The 26,224-nt window shown below is 37.0% G+C and overlaps 2 protein-coding genes across 2 annotated transcripts; one reads left to right on the forward strand and one right to left on the reverse strand.

Moving 5' to 3' along the window:
• The first annotated feature begins 762 nt into the window (after window positions 1-762).
• On the forward strand, window positions 763-11,545 carry LOC121300312 (fructose-1,6-bisphosphatase isozyme 2). The gene is made up of 7 exons (XM_041228841.1): window positions 763-1,021; window positions 2,894-3,056; window positions 4,221-4,313; window positions 5,306-5,446; window positions 6,179-6,316; window positions 10,444-10,563; window positions 11,281-11,545. The coding sequence occupies exons 1-7, from the start codon at window positions 852-854 to the stop codon at window positions 11,473-11,475; spliced, it is 1,020 nt and encodes a 339-aa protein (XP_041084775.1). The 5' UTR covers window positions 763-851; the 3' UTR covers window positions 11,476-11,545.
• An 8,858-nt stretch (window positions 11,546-20,403) lies between these two features.
• Window positions 20,404-24,621, reverse strand: LOC121300322 (procathepsin L-like). The gene is made up of 8 exons (XM_041228853.1): window positions 24,516-24,621; window positions 23,113-23,249; window positions 22,906-23,028; window positions 22,345-22,503; window positions 21,890-22,114; window positions 21,370-21,538; window positions 20,956-21,073; window positions 20,404-20,852 (listed from the first exon to the last, which is right to left on the reverse strand). Exons 2-8 carry the CDS (start codon window positions 23,236-23,238, stop codon window positions 20,753-20,755), a joined length of 1,020 nt encoding a protein of 339 aa, XP_041084787.1. The 5' UTR covers window positions 23,239-23,249; window positions 24,516-24,621; the 3' UTR covers window positions 20,404-20,752.
• Window positions 24,622-26,224: the final 1,603 nt, after the last annotated feature.

Raw genomic sequence — 26,224 nt, forward strand, 5'->3', positions numbered from 1 at the left:
ATATATATATATATATATATATATATATATATATATATATATATATAATTAAAACTGATAAGAAAATACAGTATCATTTGAAATGCATTAAGGTGAGTAATAAACTGACTCCATTGTGATTTAGCAGTTGGTTCAAACAATTTAACAGCAAATGCTGGAGTTTTTCTGTATAATTGAGTGAATACAGATACAACTATAAAGAAGGAGCAACAATATGAATCCAGAGTTCAAACTAATTTTGACTGTCAGAAGATTATCATTTTCTGATCTCGGAATGACCAGGGACATATTGGATCAGCTGGTCTTGAAGACCCATGTAAGTCCTTATTGATAAGAAGAACTTAACAATAATAATAATAATAATAATAATAATAATAATAATAATAATAGCATCAGTAATGAAACAAACAAATGAGATGGATGCAATAATTGTATCAATTAAATATGTGATTAAAACCAAGTTTAACAGATACAGATATTTAAACAAGCAGAAGCTCTGTAAATTTGGCCTTATATTGCAGACACAAATATCAAGTAGCTGCTTTTTATTACACGAACTTGTAAACACAGTTTGAGTGTGTCAGGGAGTTCTAAGCTGCCTGTATTTAGACCAGGCGACCTTTTAGTAAAAGTCAACCTCAGCCCTTGGACTATTGACATTTACATTATTTTACATTACTAGACACCAGAGGCATTTCAGTCACATGGTCTATTCGTTTTATAAATATAACCTTGGCTTTGTGCCCTGTCTGAACCAGCTCTGAAAGGTGAAAGCTTAGCTGCAGAGAGTTACTGCTCACAACCTCCTTGTGTCACACACTTCTCTGTGTTGTGGGAAAAGCTAGAAGAAAATGTCGGATCAAACTCCCTTCGATACAGATGTTATCACCCTGACACGGTTTGTCATGGAGCATGGCAGGAAAGCTAAAGGGACCGGGGAGCTGACTCAGCTCCTTAACTCCATGCTGACTGCTATAAAGGCCATCTCTTCAGCTGTCAGGAAGGCTGGCCTGGCACACATGTGAGTCCTCACATTCTGATCCTATAGTAGTAGAGTGTGTTGCAAGTTTTTGGGGAGATATAGCTTTTGTTATAACAGAATACATATCTGAGATGTCATTTGAATAACAAATGGATCAGTTGTTTAAGAGACCATTTATACAAAGTTATGCTAAATATGGCAGGATGTGGGTGCACTGTTGGCAATGCGATTAATACAAAAAGGAAGCACTGAAAGGGGGTCATGTTTGAAAGGTCAGATCTCAAAGTATTGAAGGTATCTTTTTGAGACTTGCTACACATTCAGAACTGCTCTTCTAGTTTAAGAGGTGTCAATTTGATGGAGCCAGACATAGAATGTGCAAATATGTCAATATAAATAGGTTTTAAGATATGACTTCTAAATAATGGCCATCGTTCAGTGATCACTTTCATCATTCACATGGAATCATTGTAGGCTCAGCAACTTAAAAATAATGAGATTTGAGTGCTAATATTTGGGGATTCTTCCTAAAACCCTTCTAGGTCCATCCATATGTAACATCTAAACAACTGGAGGATAATGTGGGGTAGAACCATTGGAGCCGAATGACACAATATAATATTATTATTGTTAAAGCGTTGAGGAGAGGCGGATACAGCGTGGAGTATGGATATAGCTGTAGCAGACTTGACATGGAAACTTCTAACGGTACTCTTATAGAAATGTTTGAATGGATTGAAATAAAAAACTACCATTCCCCCTTAGTACAAAACTGTTGCAATGACATTATAGTTCCACTGCAATGCCAGTGATGAGAAGAACAAAAGAGTAGAAGAACATGTTAAAATTTACAAACTAGAGGAGGCCATTTGATCCACCTGAACTCGTCTCATCCTGGTACTGGTTGATCTTAAAACTTTTTGGGTCTAGTTGGGTCTAAAAGGATGGTTCTGCCTCAGCAACAAGGCTAGCTAACCCAATCCATCCCCTCACCACTCTCTGTGTAAAGAAGTGTCTCCTTCCCTCTGTTTTAAGTCTACCTACATCTAATTTCTAACTATGTCCTCTGGTCCTTGTTTCTGTACTAAACTTAAAGTACTGGTTAGGGTTAACTATGCCAACCCTTTTAAAAAATGTAACGACTTCAATGATGTCCCCCCTAATGCTGGTTGCTCTTCATTGGACTCTCTCCAGGACCACAATGTCCCTTTGGTACTGTGGTGACCAAAACTGGACAAAAGTACTTTAGGTGTGGTCTCAACTTTGTATTATACAACCTCATCATAACTTCTTATAGCCACTTGTGGCTATCTACACAAGCGCTTTGTGTGCCTTTTGTTATTGCTTCTCTGTGGTGGTCTGTTTGCTGACAGCGATGAGTCTAGTACAACACCCTGGTCTTTCTCTTGCTGAGCCTGTTCCAGTTCTATACCCACTCATTTGGTATTTGTATCCCACATGTTTGTGATCAGCATATAACACTTCAGATTTGTTGACATTAAATTTAATTCCCCATTTTTCTTCACAGTTCTGTATGCTGTCTAAATCTTTTTGGATTTCTTGTCGGCCATTCCCTGTGCTTTGTGTCCTCTACAAATGTAATATGTGTACTAATTATACACTGATCTAAGTTGTTTGTGTAGATAAGAAGCAACAGGGGTCCATGCAGGGAGGCTTGTGAAACCCCACTGAAAACATAGCCCCAGCTACAGGTTTCCCCTCTTATAAGAACTCTTAGTAAGATTTTTTTGAAGAATCTGGATATTGTTGTAATACACAACATCCCAGCCAAAAGTGTTGGGCTTCCAATTTTAGGCAGAAAGATACATTATACAGTAGGTAATATGCACAAAGTTGCAGAATTATAATTTGAATGACGATAGTTCATTTTTCTGTCTTCCCATGGTTAAGGTACGGGATTGCTGGCTCTGTGAATGTCACTGGGGACCAGGTGAAAAAACTGGATGTCCTCTCCAACGATCTAGTCATTAATATGTTACAGTCTTCTTACGGCACCTGTGTCATGGTCTCGGAAGAAAACGAACATGCCATTATTACTCCACCAGACAAAAGGGTAGGTTCATTCTGCCACAGAACCACCAGAGGGCGCCCTAACACTGTTTTAGACTTGGATGCTAATACCTGCTAGACGTAATTCTGTTTGTTTGTTCACATTTTCTCTGGAGGATTAAGGTTGACTGTTTTTATTTTATATAATTTTTTTCTTTTTTACCAGTATCTTATTGAATGTTTTTCTTTAAAAAATTAGTAATGAATGGTTGTGTTTAGTTTATTGGACATTCAAGAGGGATAGACAACACACTTATCGTATACCAAAATTACCTTTTTTTTTCCTGCACCTAGAAAACTGTGTAATAATTTGGTCAGACGGGTTAGTATTTTGAATAAATGGATAACCGGGCCTCACTTGTAGCAGCAAAACAATAAGGTGTTTATAAGAATGCTGTTCTTTAGCAGCGACTATGTATTGTATGTCTACAAACCAACCTCCCAGACACACAACAGTTTGTGCTGCTGAGAAGATACACGATCAGCATGGCTGATAGACTATACAAACACATATGTTTTGGTACAGGTGGTCAACCTGTTGTCTCAACAGAACCATCTGATTGCTTTACTTTGCTCTTTGGATCCAGTCAAATCCCCAGTCAGGTGTCCACTTGGAAAGATTAAGCAGTATTAGAAAAACAACAGTTGTCAGAAGACATGCATTCTATTTATTTTTTTGTTAAAGTTTAACCAGGGTAGCATTTTAGTACAATGCTGACTTGCAGAGAAGAGAGAACACTTATACATGTAGCACTGTCCAAAACACTTTAGTTTTCTATAATATACTCTAGTATATGCTAAAACATAATATTGTATCTGGTGTTTTTAGATGGAACTGTCATCATTTGTTTATATGGGAACACCTGCCATATCACTCTCAGTAGGGTGTAGGGCCACAATGGAGATTCATAGCTGCTGTAGATTCATAGCTTTAAGGGGGGTTACATTATAACATTATCCTTAATCTTGTCAGCAATAAATAAATAAATCATTAAGTAATCTTATTTTTTCTAAAGTAACGGAATTCGCTATGGAAAAGATTCACCCTGCAAGTGGTACTTCTTGCATGAGGATAGCGTGTACAGTTTGTCACATAAACAGGACAGTATATGAAGTAGACAAGCGACACAGCTATAAGCAATGTATAACCCCTGTGTCTTTACCGTAGGGTAAATACATTGTCTGCTTTGATCCACTGGATGGATCCTCCAATATAGATTGCTTGGCCTCTATTGGGACAATCTTTTCTATCCATAGAAAGGTAAGTGTGTCCGTCTGACAGAGTGAAAATAGAAATAGGTCACCAAGTTCAAAACTCAGTACAAGAGCTAGTTACACTGTTTCACCTTTTCATTGCTCACCAAATTATCTGGGTCTTGAAAACAAAATATGTTTTTGGAGCCTGGTAACAAGGGGTTGAGTGAGTTAAGACCGAGATTAGATAATGCTTGCCTTTCAGTAACTGTGAATAGTATAGTGCATAGTACTCACGAGACACTGTATCAAGCTGCTAAAGGATATGAGTCACCATTCATGAGTTCCACTTCCATGCCTGACTTGAATTTCTACTTTTTACAGTACGTTCTTTACAATAATTACAACTTTCTTTTAAATTCAATGAGTCATTTCACATCTACCTGGCTCAAGCTGAACACTATAGCTTGGTTTGGGATTCAATGTTATTTAGATATTTTATTTGCATCTTAAATAGAGCCAGGTATTCATTAAGGCTTATGATGATGTATCATGGATTCATAGTCCCGGTTCAAACATGCCTACTGGAACACAATTGAGAAAATAAGAGAACAGACAATACAAACAGATATCCAACTACAAAACACAGATGTCCTGAGGGGTTAGTGTTGGTAACAATATTTATTGTGTATTAATTGTGAATAGATCTCTGCTCTTGTGGTATAAATTGGATTAATCCAAATCCAAATGAATATAAATAGCATATACTGAACAATGTACTGTATGTACAAAATTGGCAGTTGCTATGCATGAAATATTCTACTCGCTGGTGAGGACAAAGTGTTGTAGTAACTGTTACAGAATGTGGTGTTTTACTTAATAGGTTTATCAATTTCAGTACCATGTACAGCTACAGTACTGTAGAAGACTGGCAGCAGATAGATAGGTAGATAGAGACTGTCATATAAAGTTTTGTTTCTGAAAACAATTGATTTGTAGAATAATTATACAAATAGAAGGGTTGTGCCACTCTCCCCTCCCCCTTCCCATTCCTCCCAGACCTGGGAAGGCGAGCCCACAGAGAAAGATGCCCTCCAGCCTGGTCGGAACATCGTTGCTGCTGGCTATGCCCTATATGGAAGTGCCACACTGGTTGCCCTCACCACCGGACAAGGAGTCAACTGCTTTATGCTGGATCCGGTCAGTGCTCCTCTTTACAAATACAAGGCAGGTTAACCTGCTGTATCATATTAAATAGATACTGGAACCATAATATTGTGAATAATAGTCCAGTGTATTCTATCCACACTGTTAGAATTGACCAGCATTCATTTTAAGCAAATCAGTGCTGCTAATTTGCAAGAGCTGCTTATGTTAAAAAAAAAAAAAAAAAAAGATATATCTCTACTCACATATGTTATGAAACATATTTTCAATTGAAATGCAAGAGTATTTTGAGTCTTTGCCATCAATTGTACCATACTGCGTGGTTAGGGATTAATTCATTTAATTATTATGCTCTAGTGAGTATTAGATTGAGATTGCCAAATTAATGGGGAAATAATTTGAATGAACCTACTGTACCATGCCTCCTAGTTATTTGAAACCCTGAATGGCAACTTGAACATAAAGGTCTCTACTTCTACCAGCATGTTGAAATTTCTGTGTAATCTAGTTTGTGAGGAAGCATGTTTGAAAAAGATAACACCAATAATATGCTCTGTCTTTCAGGTGAGATGTTGTAAGTGACTCTGCAGCTTATGTATAATTCACACACTCTAGTCTCGTATCTTGTAAAGCGCTGTGTGATGGTGGTCCGCTATGAAAGGCGCTATATAAAATAAAGATTATTACCATTATTATTAGTGACAACAATTAAAAAAAGGATGCAAGCTGTGACCTAAAAAGTGATCCCATTTTATTTATGCTTAGGCTGTAGGAGAATTCATCCTTGTGGAAAAAGATGTGAAGATAAAGAAAAAGGGGAACATTTACAGCCTTAATGAAGGGTATGCCATGTACTTTGATCCTGCAGTAACTGAGTATTTACAGAAGAAGAAATTCCCACAGGTAGGATTACAAAACCTGCTATTAGAAATGAACATTGAATCATTACTAACATTCAACTGATATGTAACAAACTCCATGTTCTTTCTTGAGCTCCATGTACATTCAAGCCAAACACACTGGGTGGCTTGACCTCTGAAGCCTAACTACAGTTGTATCAAAAACATCCAGAATGTTTCTGCTATCAGATGTTACCTTTTGTTAGACAGAGGACCTTTTCAAAACTACTGTTTGCTGTTTTTAATAACTACAGTATAGTTGCAGCACATCATATGGAAGTAGTGCTTTGTTGTCCTTTTCAACACTGTACATATGGACGTCTTGCTTACTAAAATCCTTTGCACACTTTTGAAGGTTAAACAAGCGGTCTGAGTGGGATTAATGAGCAATAACAGATCCACTCCTGGTTGTACTGTTTCAAGGTTAGGGCAGTGTTTATATATATATTGAAAATTGCTTTAGATTCCCATGAACATAAGTACAAAAAAAAAAAGTTAAACAGGAGTGACTAATATTCGGCAATGAAGATATATTTAATAAATGGCTTAATGGCAGTATAAATCAACCAAGCCAAGCACATGAACTCACTGATCAACAACCGACTACATTTCAATATCCCTGCCATTCTATGCAGACATGCCTTGTCCTACTTCAATGTAAATAAACAGCTGCACCTTATCAGCTGACCCATAAAGCCCTCAGTATAGCTGCTGTGTATCAACTTCTCTGCATGAGCCTGCTTGAATCCAAACAAGCTCAACTACACACAACGCCAAGCTTACAATGAAGCCCTTTTATTATATACAGTGGCTCTCAAAAGTATTCGCCCCCCCCCCCCCTTGGACTTTTCCACATTTTATTGTGTTACAACATGGAATCAAAATTGATTTAATTAGGAGTTTTTGCCACTGATCAACACAAAAAAAGTCCATAATGTCAAAGTGAAAAATAAAATCTACAAATCTACAGATTTCCTTAGAATGTTCCTTCGTCTTCATGATGCAGTTTTTGTTAGGAAATGTACTAACCAACTGTGGGACCTCCCAGAGACAGGTGAATTTAACCTGAAATCAAGTGAAACACCTTACTTGCACACAGGTGGACTCCATTCAACTAATTATGTGACTTCTAAAGACAATGGGTTGCACCAGAGCTTATTTAGGTGTGCCATAGCAAAGGGGGTGAATACTTATGCAATCAATTATTTTCTGTTTTGTATTTGTAATTAATTTAGAACAATTTGTAGATTTTATTTTACCCTTTGACATTATGGACTTTTTTTCTGTTGATCAGTGGCAAAAACTCCTAATTAAATCTATTTTGATTCCATGTTGTAACACAATAAAATGTGTAAAAGTCCAGGGGGGGGGGGGTGAATATTTTTGAGTGCCACTGTATATATTTAAAACAAGTATTTTGTTAAACCATGAGCCATATTATGTATTTATTTATTTTTAAATCAGGTTGAAAATATCACTATACATTGATTTGAAGTGCTTTTAAGTATTCCAACAATGCTTTCAAAGTAAAAAGGTTTATAAACATTGTTTCGCTATACCAGTTAATGGTATTTAATATTTGTACTCTTAGATTTTTTTTGCATACTAGGAAATATATTTTTGATTAGGTTTTTTGACTCAGTGGGATAAAAATATTTTTATAGATCAAAACCTTTGCTAGTTTTACTGTTAAAAACAAAACCTCAGTGTGCATCTTTTAGTGTAGAAATCTACTTCAGTCATTCACAAGACATCTTCTTCTCTGCATGTTACCAGCTCCTTGTTGTTTACTGCTTTCCACCACAGACCATGGTCAATCAGTTATTCTTTATTAGGTTATTTGTTCAAAAAACAGCGAGATGACCTTCACCTGGCTGCAGCCCTGTATTCAAACTATTGATTGGACCAAAGACCAATCCAACACAATGCATCCACCCCAAATGCAATAGAAAAGACCTCAAGCAGATGCATTTCATAAACAGGGTTTTACAAGCTGTCTTTACAGAAAGTCTCAAGTAATTGTATTTAAAAAGGTTTAAGGTAAGGTGTTAAAATTAGTTTGATATTCATAGGATTTTTTTTTGGTTTTTTTTTGTTAATCAATTATCTAGTCTAGAAAAGCCCCATTACAATCAAAACAGATTTTACAACAACAACCTTGAACTCATGGAGCAGAAAATGACTAGTTATTGTTAATAATTAGCAATGTCTTATAATTTGAGTTGTTTACTTGGCAAAAACTCCAATTAGTGTTTTTTTCTTCTTCTTTCATAACAAACTGTAAATTTAAAAAGCCAAATTGTCCTTGTAAATTTTGCTCATCGTTACTACCCTATCATTCGTTACAATGTATCTACAGGATTACTATATTTAGTAAAGGTGTGAAAGGTTAAAAGCAGAACAGAGACTTTCCAAGACACACACAAAAAAAAAAAAAAAAAAAAAAAAACATTTAGGATTTACAACATTCTATTAGCATATATATTGAACAAAGAATGGAGTCAAGATTTTGCTTTTCCTTATGAAATGGTTCAGCTGAAGATTAGTATGGGAATTTAACTTAGCAGTTTAAATGGAGCAAAAAAATGGGCTTACACTTTCATTTTTTTCTGAAAAAATCAACCCTATAAGAACCTACACTAAGGACCAGTTCAATTTATGTTTAGCAGGGAAAAGGCATTTTATAAAATATAGGCAGAGATTGTTTCAAATTTGATTAAATTAAGCCATCATGAATTTGGCATCAAGATGAAAAACAGTTATTTCATGCATTTATGTTTGTTGAACTGGGTCCTGCAAAGACGTACATAAACCTAAAGGATGGTCGAGTGGTGACATCACATACCAGGAAGTAACCACACACAAGCAAGGTACTACGGGTGAGTCGCAAAAGGGCTCTTTCTTTATTAATTAGAAATAAAATATTTAATCAAAACAAAACACTACACACAAAACAAAACAAAACAAAATGGCACTGGCAAAAATAAACAGACACAATATTCCAGCAAGTAGCATGCTGGTGTACAGCCACCATGAGTAGCAATTGTTATTTATATATCTTACTTCTCAAGTTCCTCCTCTCTGAACAACCAACCTACTATGAGCGGCTGCTTTGCTTTTATATACGTTCCCTAATTACTTAACTAATTTGGGAGATGGTCATGTTACGCACAAGTTTAGCTGGATGGGGAATTTTAACCCCATCCATGCTGTAAAACAATAATAACAAAACCCTATTTTAAACAAATACACCGTACATTAAAATATGAATACAATAAACACAGGGGCAGGGTGTACCCCGTCACAAGCGAATATAGCATATTAGCTAATATACAATGTGAAGGTGATAAACCTCAGTAGCCTAGGACAGTAGCCTTATTGTTATTGTTCATTTATCCATCTTTTCTGTACAGTTTTTTTTTTTTTTTTTTTTTAGCAACCAGTACAGACAATGATATTTGAATGCAGTGCATTTATTAAAAGAAGAAAAAGAAGATATGTATTTAAAAGCTTCCTTCTGGATTGTGGTCATATTTCAGCTTGAGACTGGAATCGGCTATAGACTAGTACATTTGTATTAGTAACTAGAATACAGGCAAGTACTTACTGTAGACCTCACAAATGCATAAACCTGTAAGTACCAATGACTTTACATCCATTCATAATAGTGCAGTAAAAAAAGCATTCAAGTGCTGTGTCTGCTTGATGCAATAGGTGCTGTGAGTTGCTCATTAACTTGTGCAAAGTGACAACGAACCATAAAGGGAAAGAAATGTTGCTTTTCATGTTACACCTGTGTCATTACCATTGATATTTTAACATCAAACACACACAAAAACAAATTGAAATCCTGGATTAACCACACTGTATTAAAAAATATCCCTTTGCTGAGCAGGTGACAGATATAAAGTGAAGCACCTGGTGTGAATGTGGCATCTGGTGTTGCATTGTGAGGATATCACATATGAAATAGTCTGTATTACCTCTTTATTTCCTAAGGTAACTGAAATTTGCACCTCTTACAATAATAATGTACAGATGTGTGGTAACGGCCAGTCTTTGTTGTCGCGAATGCTCCTTACTCAGAAAGCAATGTCTGGAATGCACAGTACAATGTTTGTTTAATTCCAGGATGGCAGTTCTCCCTACAGCTCCCGATATGTAGGTTCAATGGTGGCTGATGTTCACCGAACTCTAACATATGGAGGGATCTTTCTGTATCCAGCCAACAAGAAAAGCCCTAAAGGAAAGGTAAGCTGGTAATACTTATGACCACAAAAACAGTAGCCTTGCTGCCCACCACAATGTCAATGTGCATGGGATTGATCAAAATTTGTAAGTTGTTCTCTAGATGTAGGCTACGTAAAATTGTAAAGTGCCATACATACTATCAATAACTTACCAAGCTTAACAAAAATTGGGAAAGTAGTTCTCTAGATGTAAAACTACAACGCGTGACATACCCTACCCCACTGCTGAGGTATGTAGCCCCTTGGGATATAATAGTGTATATTCAAAAAAGCTACTTTCAAAATTGCATTGCAGAGGTTGAATTTTCATAGTAGCTTCATGGGCAGGGTCGTAAAGTTCTGAGCATGTTTTTGCTGAATTAACAACTAAAAAAGTAATTAATCAAGGTATGGCCAATTTATACATAATCAAAATGAATGATTTTAATGTTCTAATTATTTACCTGAATGTAAAAGCACATCATGGTTTATTTGGTTTATTTACAGTTACAAAATTTTGTCTGAGCTGGCGCTGTGTGTTATGCAAAAATTCCATAAATTAGTCAAATTAAAAACTAGGAATTAAAAACACAGATAATATTACTGTTTTCCCTCGCCCTTCCAAAATCTCTATGTGAAGGGAGTTCCAGTATTCCTGCCGTGACAAGTGAAAAGGGATTTGATTAAAGTCACTGCACTGCAATGACAAAGCATGTTGTTGTTCTGTTGTTACCCGCAGCTCAGGCTGTTGTATGAGTGCAACCCCATCGCATTCATCATCGAACAGGCTGGAGGGATGGCCACCACTGGGACTCAGCCGGTGCTAGATGTACAGCCAGAGTGCATCCACCAGAGGGTGCCCATGATCCTGGGGTCCCCCGACGACGTGCAGGAATTCCTTGCCTGTGTACAGAAACATCAGAAAAGCAGCTAATCTCTCTGTCAGGGCCACTCTCCTCTGTAATCTCAAACACAGTAAAAAATAAAAAGAACTACTTAATAAACCACTGCTTGTTGGGTATCATCATTACAATTATTTTACAACTTAAAAACAACAATTGAAGCTGTCAAGTTTAGTAAAAGAAATACAAATAATAATAATAATAATAAATAATAATGATATACTGTAAAACTAAGACGGAATTACTCATTCAGGACAATAAATGAACTGGAGGAGGCTGTGTGTTCCAACGGTTAAAGAAAAGGGTTTATAACTATGGAGGTATCCTGGTTCAAATCCCAGCTCAGCCACTGACTCACTGTGTGACCCTGAGCAAGTCACGTCTTTCCTGTGAGACATTCTTGTAAATGACTGCAGCTGATGCATAGTTCACACACCCTAGTCTCATATCTTGTAAAGTGCTTTGTGATGGTGGTCCACTATGAAAGGCTCTATATAAAGATTATTATTGTTATTATTAATAATAGTGATTTTCCATAACATTGTTATACTGGTGTTTTCGGTAAAGCATACTAATAACACACATTACATCTACAGCACAAATATAACTTACCACATTTTCTCCTGAAGTGCAACTTGATTGAGTTATCTTAACTAATCTTTTATTTTTGTTGTTTATAATACCTGTATATCATTTACCTGTAACTTATTTCATACCCATACCAAGTCGCTCTTTAACAATTAAAAAACAGAGAATTATAAAAGTTAATGATGAAGCCATACATTTTAATCGGAAATTGTATTTTTACAGATGGTGACTGTTCATATGTTTATACTAAAATATATCTATGTTATTTAATTTCTTAAAATTTTGTTACAGTTGCCGACAGTTCGAAAACAATCGGTTTAGAGTAAGACACGCGCATTCTGTGTATGAAAGATAACTCCTCTTAGAAATGTAGACAGTACTACAGGAAAGGTAGCTCCACTCAAAAAAAGCAGACTAGTAAACTAATGTAATACACTATTATAACTAGGCTCTTTTATGTATTTTTTCATGTAAGAAACAAAAACCGTTTATAATTACTTATCGTATAGTCGTTATTCTGTAATTAGTGCTTTTTTAACTGGTGAAAAAGTGACATATGAACATTTTACCTGTGGTACCATTCTATCATTGAAGTCATCATGGCTTCGCGGTCTACACTCCCCAAAAGGCTTAAACTATAATATCTGTACACACGAAACCTGAAAGGCAAATATTCCATGGGATGCAGGATATTTCACAATACCTATAACAGTATTATAAGTGGATAAACACTTTAAAATTCACCTCAAGTTTAACACAGAAGATACGTGAAAATGTTGAGCTGCTGTTTAGGCACGTGACGTGTCCATCACAACACATTTGAAATGTAGCAATCAAGGTTTTTACCAAGTCAGATTTGGCGCACTGCTATACATTGGACACAACCTATGTCGTAATTATTTATCAACGAGTTAATGGTAAATGTTGCTAAAAAGAAAAGTCGGAGATTAATTTAAACCAGTTTAAAAAACCTTGCGACCTTAACGTACAATTCAAAGCCTGCTGAAATTGTTTTAGGGGGAAAATACCCCGGAGTTTTTTTTTTTTTTTTGAGGTGAGTGAGTTGTCATGTCGATTTTTATGTTTTTCTGTGTTTGTCCCCAACACATTTAGAAAAGTTAGCACCTCGCCCTATACATATTGACCTTTATTTTTAAAGCGAAGTTTTATGTGTGTTTGTGTGTATGTATGTGTGTGTATATATATATATATATATATATATATATATATATATATATATATATATATATATATGTGTGTGTGTGTGTGTGTGTGTGTGTGTGTGTAATGTTGTAATGTTAATGGCTATTACGTTGCCAAATAGGTTTGTCGCAATATCCCGATTAATATTCACTAACGATCATTCTGACATTAATAACACCGTGTAACATTTTTTTTTTTTTTTTTTTTTTTTTTTTTTGGTTCCTGGGTGGTAAGTGTTATTTCCTAATTGCTTTTGCCTCAAAAGTATAGAAAATGGTTATTATTCCCCACAAACTTTGCTTTTGTGACCAGGACAGTGATATTTTGAAATTTACCTATTTCCAGAACATTCCAGATAGATTCAGTGCTGAGTAAACTTTGAGTAACTTCTAGAACTTTCTAGAACTTTCCAGTAATATAAATAGTAGTATAAATACAGGGGCCTTAAGCCCACCAGTTCAGTTTAGTTCCAGCTGCCTAAGTGGATACATATCTGCATTTTTCTGAGATGGCATCAAGAGGCTGCAAGCATCCGGCAGATGCATTTTGCTATGTCTGCGCCCAATTTATCAAGACAAGAGCGAAAAAGTACTCCGTGGAAGAATCTGCTAAGATGTGTGTGGCCTACAAGACATATTTCGGCATGCCTGTCGGGGATCAAGACAAACCCTGGGCACCTCATTTCACCTGTGAGCACTGCAAAAAAACTCTGGAAGGTAAGATGGACAATTGTTGCTCCAAATTTTATGTTATAAAATTTGTTAAAACTTTTAAAATTGTAAAAGTTTTTAAAAAATGTTGCGAGAATCTCTTACACATCTCCTTCATCCATCGCCCCGGTGCCACACTGCCATGAGCTCCCCGTACCCACTCCTCCGGAGAGAGAGCAGCCGTCTTTAGAAGAGAGCAGCAAGTCAGAGAGCGAGGAAGATGATGTAGATCCAGATGACAATTTCAGAGGTGGAGCTGAGGAGAGAAGCTCATACTACCCCAACCAAAAAGACCTCAACGACTTGATTAGAGATCTTGGTCTCACCAAGTCCAATGCCGAGCTTTTGACGTCTAGGCTAAAGCAGTGGAACTTGTTGGATGAAAGTGTGCAAGTCGCAGATCAGAGGAAGCATCACCAACCTTTTTCCAGCTTCTTCACCCGTCAAGATGGTCTCTGCTTCTGCCACAATGTGACCAGTCTGTTTGAGGCAATCGGAATCGCCTGTAACCAGAATGAGTGGTGCCTCTTCATTGACAGCTCATCCAGGAGCCTCAAAGCCGTGCTGCTCCATAATGGTAACAAGTACCCGTCTCTTCCCCTGGCTCACTCGGTGCACCTCAAAGAGGATTACAACAGCATCAAGACCTTGCTGGACGCCTTGAAGTATGATGAGTATGGCTGGGAGGTCATAGGAGACTTCAAAATGGTGGCATTCCTGATGGGTCTCCAAGGCGGTTTTACCAAGTTTCCCTGCTATCTTTGCCTTTGGGACAGCAGGGACACCAAGGCGCACTACCACAGGCGGGACTGGCCACAGCGGACCGAGTTCTCTGTGGGGAGGAAAAACATCAAGTGGGAGCCACTGGTGGACCCCCAAAAGGTGCTGATGCCACCACTGCACATCAAATTGGGCCTTATGAAACAATTTGTCAGAGCTCTAGATAAGGAGTTGGCAGCCTTCAAGTACCTTCAAGACTTCTTCCCTAAGCTGTCTGAGGCAAAGGTCAAAGCCGGTGTCTTCGTCGGACCACAGATAAAGAAGATCCTGGAGTGCAATGAATTCCCCAAGAAGCTCACTAATAAGGAGAAAGCAGCTTGGAACAGCTTTGTCGCAGTGGTTCGGGGCTTCCTGGGCAATCACAAGACCAAAAACTATGTGGAGCTGGTTGAGACTCTGGTGAAGAACTACGGCACAATGGGCTGTAGGATGTCCCTCAAAGTCCATATCCTTGATGCTCATCTTGATAAATTCAAGGAGAACATGGGACCGTACTCGGAGGAGCAAGGCATGCGCTTCCACCAGGATATACTGGACTTTGAACGTTGCTACCAAGGACAGTATAACGAGAACATGATGGGAGACTACATTTGGGGGCTGATTCGTGAAAGTGATTTACAGTATAATCGTAAATCTCGAAAAACTACTCACTTCTAAATCTTTTGTAGTCATTTTTGTATTACTTTAGTATAAATACATGTTAATTTGGATTCATATGTTGTTTTTTTCTGACTGAACGAAAAGATACAAATTCACCCGTTTTCTCATTGGAAATAGGTAAATTTCAAAATATCACTGTCCTGGTCACAAAAGCAAAGTTTGTGGGGAATAATAGCCATTTTCTATACTTTTGAGGCATAAGCAATTAGGAAATAACACTTACTACCCAGGAACAAAAATTGTGTTAAATAGTGTAATATTTCGCAGCATTTAAATGCCTGCATCATTTAAGCAGCTGCACAGCATTTTAACCTACATTGAACCAGGTACCTCCATTATAACTAGGGTGGGTGAAGCAGGCGTCTGGCTATTTTTCCTCTATGGAGAACTCGACTCAGAACTCTCTGTGGTACTCATGAACTTTGCGGTTTTCAACTCATTGTATAATTAAATATAAAACAGTGAAGCTCTATCTTTATGTATTATGTTTACTCTGTTAAACATAAAGAGCAATCGCAGTACTCGTACGTTAACTGTTTTTGTTTTATTTCCCTTTAAAAACTGCTATTTCTGAAAGAAAAGCATTGCTTCAAGCATATTCAAACTGATTAAAAATATTAAATTAAAATCTAACACGCATGTAAGTATAGTAATTGTAGAAGACATAACATGTGCAATGTAATCTATTTATTAAATTCGGAAAGCTAAAGTCAGTGGTGTGCCACACTTAAAACCAAGATAGCCGCTCGGGAAAAATGGTAGCAGGATGGTGCGTAAAAAAGAAAGCATTTTTTTTCTGTTAAACATATCTAGAATTAAGTCAAGTAAAAACTGTTAACCTATTGTTTTGAAATCTAAAAATACATGTGACCACCCTAACGAATAAAGTCTTCCTCATAGACCACTATGGGGTGGTTTCACTGACCTTTAATTAACACTAATCTTTGGCGACGTTACGGTAACTGTCAGGTTTGCGTTAATGATCTGTGAAATCCGCTGCAAGTGTGAGCTACTGGATAAGTCTGGGATACGGTACTATAGGATTGCTGCAGGCCTCATATTGGCTGTAAAGTCTTGGGCAGATAGTAATTAAACGTACAGCTATTTTTTTGGTAACCTAAAGATTTTTATTTTTTACCACCTTTTTTTTGTTTGCCATTCGCTATCAACCTTTGAATGTTTCTTTGCCTGGTTTAAATGCAGAAAAACCCATCAACACCCAAAATAATGCAAGATGAGCTATGCATGTAAAATAATTTTTAGATTTTAAAGTCTAAATGAGTATGTTTCTAACTTTTAAATTTATTTTAGACTTGACCAACTTCTGAAATGTCTGGACGAGGGAAGAAGCTTGCGAAGCCGAAATCCGAAACAACAAGCCGTTCATCCAAAGCGAGTCTCCAGTTCCCTGTGGGCCATATTCACAGGCTGCTGCGAAAGGGTGGCTATGCACAGAGGATTGGCTCGGGTGCGCCTGGAGCCTGGAGCTGGCAGGCAATGCTGTCTGACAGAATGGGAAGCATAGAGTTAGGCCCAGACACATCCAACTGGAAGTAAGGAATGATGAAGAGCTCAACAGACTGCCTGGAGGGGTGACCATCTCTGCAGGGGGAGTCCTGCCCAACATTCATGTGCAACTTCTCCCAAAGAAGACTAAAGCCCTCTCCTGACAATGGTAATAAAGATGCTCAGTCTCAAGAGTTTTAGAAATGGAACTCCACACTGGGGCAGTGTTTATTGTGGGTATTTTGCTTGTTGTACTTTTAATATCTGTAAATAGAGATTGTTTTTTATCCAGAAGGTGTGCACTTTCGTCTGTTTTGAAACTGGGTTTGGGTTGTGGCAGACTTCAATTGCAATTTTAATGCAGAGGAAAGGTATGATTTAATCTGTAGAAGCAGGGCCTTCCCCCCCCCCATAGCTCTAGTTCTTTGCCTTCCCACACTTTATATATATATATATATATATGGAGTATTTTGGCGAGCCCCAGTGTGGTGCCTTCTGGAGCATTACTCACTCTTATGACCTTCTGACAGTGCTGGCTAATATTGTACTATCACATAGCACAACAGACTGAAGTCCTCTGAAGTAGGTTAATTCTAATACTCAAACGTGTACTAAAGCATACCCTGACCAAGTCTCTCTAGAGAAACCTGTGTAACGGCTGCAGACCGGGTGCCTCCATACTATATACTCCATTACATGTAAGTGTTGCATAAAGTAATTTGGACAAGCTGCCCCTATTTACTTACATATCCGGATACAATTAATAAACTATGCTGGGTTGGTTCTCTTGATAGCTGTATAAATGTAAGTGAAAATAAACAGATGGTCTCCATATATCCTGAGATTGAGACACTTAACATACATTCTTGGTGAGTTTTCTCCTAATTACACAAGCAGTTATACAGATGCAAAACTATAAAGCATGACATACTGTATGTGTGTCCCTTCACGGTAACAAGATTGAATAGAGACAATGTTGTACAATAGCAGAAAGTGACAGACTTTTTTGTTCTGATGTCTTTAACTACTGATAGAAGACTTGTGTTATATTTTTCAATCATTAAATCTGGGTGTAATTTGCTGTTGCTGCAGATACCAAACTCCAGGCAAACAGAAGGCCTCCCCACCATTCTCCCTCCCCCGCTATACCAACACACAGACTTCCAAAACAGTCAGGCCTTCTTTAATTTATTCCCTGTCTTCCTGTTTCAGTTTAAGGCGAACTGCAGTAAGAGCAGTTTAGTGCTGGGGTAGACAAATTCTGCACTTTTAAGTCAGGAATTTGTTCCAACCATTACCTTAATTAGTTGAATCAATTAAACCCCTTAACAGGCCCTATACCGCTTAATCATTTCATTATACCTAATGACAAATTTAGGACTAGCTTTAGTAAATTATTCAGCTGACTAGAAGCATCTAAACTTTTTAAACTTAATCTATAACCAGTACACAGTAGTTGCATTGTGCGTAAGACACCAACTTACTGAGGACTAGTACGCCACTGGTGGGTTTTCAGTGCATCCAGCTATAACTTTAATTTCAGTAACAATTAAACAAGACATGTTACAACACATCACTTGAGTTGCTTGCAGATGAAAACCACGAGCAATGATCTTGCACAATGTTTGATTCAAGCAAGTAATGACTTTGACAAGAAGCTTGATGCACATTTACAACAATAAATGCATAAAGTCTGTTTATTTATGTGGATTTCCAGAAAGTATTATACTATACTCTATAATCAGCAATATGTTTTTCTTTACCTGTTTAACAGAATTCTGAAAGAAAATTACCCCATGTGGATATGCTGCTTTTTATGTAACTTAAGTTATATGGTTAATTTAATCATTTTAGCAGTTAATATATAGTAGTTGAAATAATAATAATAATAATAATAATAATAATAATAATAATAATAATAAAAAGTAATAGCTGTAACAATGTCAATAGAACATAGAACCAACATACAGCAGGCAGCTAGCAGGGCCCTGACAATGTATTATCAGAGGCACACTCCAGTCTCATCAAATGGAAATAATGGTTTGGGTTAAACTGGACACTAAGTGCACGGAACACATACATGCTGAAAAAAATGTAACGGTTGATGCTTATTTATCTTTTGATGCTGAATTACCATAAGAAAAAAAATGTAATCAATGCCTCACAAACATTGATTAGTGTGTTCTGTAAATTAAATGAGTGTGCATTGATTTTAAAGTCCTTAAAAATGCTATCAGGTTTTATACTAATTATTCCTACATGCATATAATTTTATATATATAGACAGACAAAATGGACACCGCTCAAATGTATTTGTTTGACAATTTCTTATTAAAAGAAAATGAGTCAGCACAGCATGATTCCCAGCCATGTCTGGAAATGAAAACAAATCATGCTCTCAGCAAGAACTGTTGCAACAGGAAATGCTATGAAGCTACATCACACGGGTGAAGGGTAACACGCATTCAAAACATTTTACGTGGAACTGGCCTCCCTTGAGATACCTATATTTGATTACCGCTACAGTTTACTGTTCAACCCCCTCCCCCAGCCACTCTCTTCTATGGATACATTCCTGAACACAGCTTAATCACATCCATCTGGAAAAACAAGCTGTACACAGACATGTGTAAAACAGTACTAAAGATTTACTGAGCCATTCAGCTTCAGTCACATAATGGCAGTACATTTCTTGACAAAAAACAAAAAAAGTTGAAGTTATGGCCTTAAAACAAAACAAATTAGCAGATACTGAAAACACACAATGCATTCAAAACCAAGCCGCCATTTGGTTTTCCAGATATATTGTTATAAATCACCAAGCTGCAAATGTAATTGGAAAGATAGCCAGGGGAACTAATCTTTGACAGAGAAACAAGGGGGAAGCAAAGGATTTTCATTTTCCAGTTTAACCAATACTTTATTTCATCTTACAAGATGCAGCACAAGGTTTGAAACTAATCTGTAAACACCTGTGGTAATATTAAAGCTCTAAAATGTCTGAAGTCCAGACCAGGGTTTCCTCAAGCAACCACTTTAAACCCTCTCATTAACCTTAAAATGGCTGTCACTGTCATCATGGTTTGGGCATCTTAAATTATTACTAACCCCCCCCCTCCCCTTTAAAAATGACTTTTTATTGGCCAAACCACCAATTTAAAAAAAACATGTATTTAATGATGCAGCACATGAACACACAATATTCAAAGAGTGTGCTGGACAGGCAGCCCAAAGTGAACCCTTTCTCATGCAGTGTTCCCTATATTGAAGATAGTCTATATATAAAATTTAGCAGATGCCTTTATTCAAGGCAACTTACAGGGATAAGGGCGTGTGAATTATGCATCATTTCATTCAAAAGACAAGAGCACAAGGTTTAAATGACTTGCTCATGGTCACACAGTGAGTCAAAGGCTGAACCAGGGACCGCCCGGTAACAAGCCTTTATCTTTAACCACTGAACTACACAGCCTCTTGTTCAAATGAAACCCCAATAAAGAGCACTTCAGCCACTTTGTTTCAAATCTTTATTTGAACAAAATAAGACAATTTTGCACAGTAAATCACAATCAAAAAAATCTGAACAATTCCCTAAAACAGAAGACACTGTGCAATGTAAAACACACCAATTTATACAGGAAAATATTTCACATTAGTATTTTGAAAACAAAATTAAAATCAGTAAAAACATCTGTAAAAGTGTAGCTCTGTAACAGTACTTTCACATAGAAATCATACCGACACAGAATACCAGGACTTAAAACCTACATTTTGTACATGTTTAAGCATTGTTTGGGCCTTAACATAAATCATGGTCCATTAATCTTGCAAAGATCTTTTGAGACTAGATTCAGTAAACAGATTACACCAGAGGGTAGCTTGCTGATGTAGCAATTCCACAGTGGTTCTTCCTATCTTTAGCCATGTAGATGAAGCCTTTGTCACCCCATTTCTCACTCCAGCTGCAAGAGAAAGAAAAAAAAAAAAAGTCAGCGTTTAGATCGATTTAGCACATCCAATTTGTTTTTTCACCCTTCCAAAATGTTACAGCCAAGGCATTCTTACCTGTTCTTGACAATCCAGTATTTCTTCCCATCTACATCTTCTCCCTGGAATCCATAGCCTACAACTAACACACCATGGTCCAACTCCTCACTACTGCACTCCGGTTCATAGTAGATACCTGAAGAAAAATTATAAATCAGTTTACAATCCAAAGTCATTCAAATAAAAAATGCATAACCATTTTCATCTCTAGTTTGGAACATCTTGTAGCTTTGAATACCTAAGCTGTTAAAAAAAAAAAAAAGAAGGTCAGGAGAAGCAGCATCTTTGTAAAATTACAACACTGGGCTACCAAACGTGAGCTTGAAGAACAGCCAAATGGGCACCAGTTATTTTCTACCAACGGTTATACCCAATACCAGTCTACAGCGTTTCACAGATCAATAAACCAGTGTTAAAAATGATTAGTCTTACCAGACTGGTAGAACTGGAATGACTGATGGCCAGCATCAATAGCCACAGAAACTGGTCCAACAGATGCAACTGCTTTCATCAGAGCACGTTCTTTACCACTTGGAACATCTACAAAGCCAGTGTCATTAGCAGAGTTGTAGTTGGGGTCATAATGGCAGGGCTGGTCATCCTGGGAAGAAAATTACATTTAAAAAAAAAAAAAAAAAAAAAAAAAACCATGCAACTAATTCTAGACCATAGTGGGTTTAAAACTTACACTAGAAAGCTAAATTAACATTGTATTATACATATGATCAGATTTTAAAAAACACCTTTGTTTACAGGGAAAGGTTCAAATTTAATTTACAACCATGCAATGTTCTAATTGGGTTGACAGTACTCTTCACCCACCTACTAAAATTCACAGGCAACACTTCACAGAAATCATATACATTGGATTAAGTTTTCAAAACCTTGGGATCTCAAGCTAAATGGGAAGTGTCCACCAAGATTGAAAGTTGTACATAGTTTGTCCACTTACAGTTCCCAGATATGGGTAGGACTCTTCAGAGTCCAAGCCATTGTTGTCCTTGACATACTGGAAAGCCTGATCCATTAAGCCACCATTGCACCCCTCGTTACCCTCGGGACGAGAGCAATCCACAAGATTTTGCTCACTCAATGAAACCAGCTTGCCAGACTTCCTGAAGTGCTGACCCTCCAAAGCACCAGTGGTACTGAAAGCCCAGCAGGAACCACACTGACCCTGAAATGAACAGCAATACATATGACGACAAAAAAAAATAATTTATAGGTAAAAATGTCGATTTCAAAGTACTGGAAGGAATAACATGGCAGGATTAGCTCAGCTACTAACATTGCCCTCAAATAGGACACTAGTCCACTTAGTGTCCCTCCTACCATTAAAGCAGGGTAGTATGCAAAAACTTGATACAAATTGGCCATTGTACAAAATGTCCAGAAACATCTGAATACCTGATCCTTGACTGGAGTTACATATCCTTTCTCCCGCCAGTCAACCTGTTGTGGTACCTCAAGGAAGTTGGGCTCAAGAAACAGAGAGCCATGGAACTTCCTTTCCACAGACTTATTGTACTTGTACCCATTCATGAGCTGTCTGAACTCCTCATTTGTCTGAATTAAAAAAAAAAAAACCCACACACCTGTTAGTATGCAAACACACCTCAATCTTCCTAATAGCAGTTCAATAAATTGCATTTTAAGACTAGTCTACATCATGGCCTACAAATCATCTTTGAAGCAAGTAGAATGTGAAGCTCACTCAGTATATTTTATAGAGGAATCTACATGCACTGAACACACGTGTCATTCACAATCACGTTTTCAAAACCAAGCATAAGTAGCATTAATGAGGCAAAAGTATGTCAACCACAATTTGAATTACCCAGAATCCTATCAACACATCAAGAACCATAATGTGATTGATATTTAAACCACAGGGTCACAGTTGAGAAACAAGTCTTCACACATTCCAACTTGGGCCAGCTCACTGTAGTTTTAAATTAATTCACCTACCATGTCACCAAAGTGGTTCATTCCCAGTTGATAGGAGTGTTTTCCCAAAGAGTGTTCCAGGTTGTGCAGTTCAATCTTCCGTAAGTTTTTCTCCCAAACCATCCTCCTCCAACCTTCTTCCTTCTAAAAGGGAAACTGTCTTGTTAGTATAAAGAATGTTTCTTTACAGGTGGAATTATTAAAATAGTTTGAGATCTTAACACTTGCCTCGTGATATTTCTTACTATGCCAACTCTTCCACAGATGCCAATGGTCATCCAGAAGTGGATCTAAACTTGGGGCAGCTGAAGCAACAGCCATGCAAAGGGAGAACAGACTCAAGTACAGATTCATGGCTGTGGTACCTGCAGAGAAAGGTAGTTCATAGTTTAGTTTATCCAGAAACACTTTGCAAATGCTACAATTGGGACCAATGCAATAAAAGCTAAAGCCCTTTAGAACATCTAGGTGGCATTGCATAGTAAACACACACGTTAAAAGTAAAATATCAATATTGGTCAAATTGTAAAATTAGGACAGGGGCGACAGTCACAACTATACATAGTTGTTTGCACTGTACAGTGGTTGCAATTGTGTTAAATTAAGGTTGTCTACAAAACCACCAATAGGATCTAAACCTCCATGGCCTACCGGGTAGCAGAATAGCACGGAACAAGGCTGGGTTTTACAACACTGTAGGCGAACACCGTAAGATTGCGTAATCGGACACCAAGATAGTAGAAATGCAACAAGGACGCGTGAAAACACCAAGAGACCACAGCTGATATTTACTTGAATATCAAGCCATAATTGGACATGAAACTAGTTAAATATCGAGGCGAAAACCATCTAGTTCCCCAGGGTGCACATTCACCATTGTTTAACTACGAGCCAGTGCCATTGGAAATAATAAAGTCAGTTTCACCGTTGTACAAACAGGGATCACGAGGTCCGGGCGTTTCCAAGCTGAATCATTCCAAGGAAAAACTAGGAATTCATCCAAAAGGGAAATTGAACATAAAACCGATACTAACGCTTTTTTAAAACAAAAAATAAGAAATAATAGAGCACGTGCAACAACCATGACCTAAACAAATCGATGATCCCCGTTTTCAGAACAAAAGTGAAGCCTCATACTGGTGAATAGCTAAAAAAAACGAGTCATATAAACAAAACAATCTTGAACTCGCTGTGCTGAGAACTACAAAAATAGCAGCATCGAGACCTGAACGGCACCTATTACGGTTCAAAACAAACAACCCACTACATTTTCAATAGAATGAACTACCCCTTAAATAAAGACTACAGGACATATCGTTAAACGTCTGCTGCCATCTTTACACAGTATTGGATTATGATGTTAATCAATTGTAACTGCTAGCACAGGAGTCTTTAAAATGTCACGATTATCTCACTTGATTGCAAACTATGTTACCAACTGCAAACTAAACAACCATTTGCTACACCGACGTATACAAAATACGCAAACAAACTACTGTCGGCAAACAAAAGGAAATTTCGATTTTTTTTTTTATTATTTTTTTTTTTTTAAAGATTAACTGCAGTTTATATATTGAAATATTTAGTTAGTTAAAGCATATTAACCACTGCCTCAGTGTATATAAACTCACCCAGTCCTCAGCAGGATCACGAAACAATGATTTTTAAAAGCAGCAAGCCGACCACTGTCTTTATACAGATTCTGCACATACAGCACACACCACACGAATTTCTTACTGGCTGGTGGTTCACTGCACGTGATCTCCTAGAACCCGCCCATGTACCCACTCCTGCATGAGACTTGATTTCACGTGACACTGTGTTGATAAGATAACATAAACTTTAAGATTATGAAATGAAAACATGAGCAATGTTACCGTTAGAAGAATTACTGACTAACATGTGTGCATTTTTTTATTTATTTTTTTTATTTGATGAAGCAAAACACCTACTTGAACTATATATAATCCATATTAGGTTTTACCAAAATAATTTGTATTGGTCTCGTTTATATCTATATATATAATATATCATATATATATATATATATATCTATATATATATTATATATATAGAATACTTCTTGGAATGCAAAAGGAATGCAAATATACCTACAAAAACAAGTAAAATAGGCGTTACCACCACCAACTGTTATTTTGAGCAACGTAATCAGTTTCAGCCAGGTAGTTCTGGTTAGGGCGAGGGATTGACATGTTTTGCAGTGCTCACGTGATATTGGACTCGTACTCAGCCATTTACCCTGTCTTGTGATTTTGTTTTTGCTAAATGTAGTACGCTTTGCTCATTGTTCTTCTCGTGTACAAACATGGAATTCTGAAGGTGTTGGAAAAACTGACCAGACGAAATATACAGACCATCAACTTTTTTGGTCTGCAATCAGTTTCTTAACTCGTTGTCATCATTGCAAACAATGTTTCTGATCTCATGTACTCATGCTGAAGATTCTTGGTTTACTCCTTGAAGAAATAGTGTGCAGTTGTCCTTGATGGGTCAGTTATAGTAACAGACACAAACCAACTGGACACTGACTATCATATTTCGTACTAACACACTTTCGTAAACAGCTGTAGCTCAGGATCATAAATGCTGTCTTATATAGATTCAGACGGTACCAAAACTTAAAATATTTGAGAGCTAATGCAACAGTAAGGTTTGCAAACAAGCTCTTGTGTATCCCTTTGTTATATGGATTAGTTTATTATTATTATTATTATTATTAATACCCTGTGTTTGTTTATAAATCAAATAGCAGTGTGGATTGGAAACTTGGACATGGCAAAATATTTGGCTGCTGTTTTTTGCGTTGCAGCTTGACCTTAGATGCAAGTTATTCGTAAAAGGGTTTCATTTATGGTCAAATCCGTGCTAACGGTGAGAGAGCTAAAGCTTAAGCACTGTGGTTAATCTTACTAGGTTTCAATGAACTAAATAATGTTTTTATGTGTGTATAATTTTTATGTATATATTGATTCAAATTGTTGTTGGCGTCTATAACTGTTTCATACTACTTAACCCTGAAGGCATTAACATTCACTTTAACCACTGGAACAGGATGCATAACACCAAGGTTAGACTGAGAAACAACAAAGTGCCACATCCTCCAAGTTATGAACACGTTTGTAAAAGAGAGCTGGGCACTATGTTTTTGGTGTATTGTACTTAAGACATGTATAAGAATTTTATGTTTGTGTCTATCTATCTATCTATCTATCTATATATCTATATATATATATATCTATATATATATATATATATATATATATATATATATATATATATATATATATATATATTCCTTCTTTCTCTTCACATTCCAGTG

The sequence above is a fragment of the Polyodon spathula genome, chromosome 2, assembly GCF_017654505.1.
Source record: "Polyodon spathula isolate WHYD16114869_AA chromosome 2, ASM1765450v1, whole genome shotgun sequence".
Lineage (NCBI taxonomy): Eukaryota > Metazoa > Chordata > Actinopteri > Acipenseriformes > Polyodontidae > Polyodon > Polyodon spathula.

Excerpts from the sequence above, each read along its gene's own strand:
- LOC121300312 (XM_041228841.1), top strand. The coding sequence starts at position 852 with ATGTCGGATCAAACTCCCTTCGATACAGATGTTATCACCCTGACACGG. Across the intron at positions 4,314-5,305 it reads TCTTTTCTATCCATAGAAAG|ACCTGGGAAGGCGAGCCCAC; the intron begins GTAAGTGTGTCC and ends CATTCCTCCCAG. Across the intron at positions 10,564-11,280 it reads AGAAAAGCCCTAAAGGAAAG|CTCAGGCTGTTGTATGAGTG; the intron begins GTAAGCTGGTAA and ends TGTTACCCGCAG.
- LOC121300322 (XM_041228853.1), bottom strand. The coding sequence starts at position 23,238 with ATGAATCTGTACTTGAGTCTGTTCTCCCTTTGCATGGCTGTTGCTTCA. Across the intron at positions 22,504-22,905 it reads TGAACCACTTTGGTGACATG|ACAAATGAGGAGTTCAGACA; the intron begins GTAGGTGAATTA and ends TTTTTAATTCAG. Across the intron at positions 20,853-20,955 it reads TACTGGATTGTCAAGAACAG|CTGGAGTGAGAAATGGGGTG; the intron begins GTAAGAATGCCT and ends TTTCTCTTGCAG.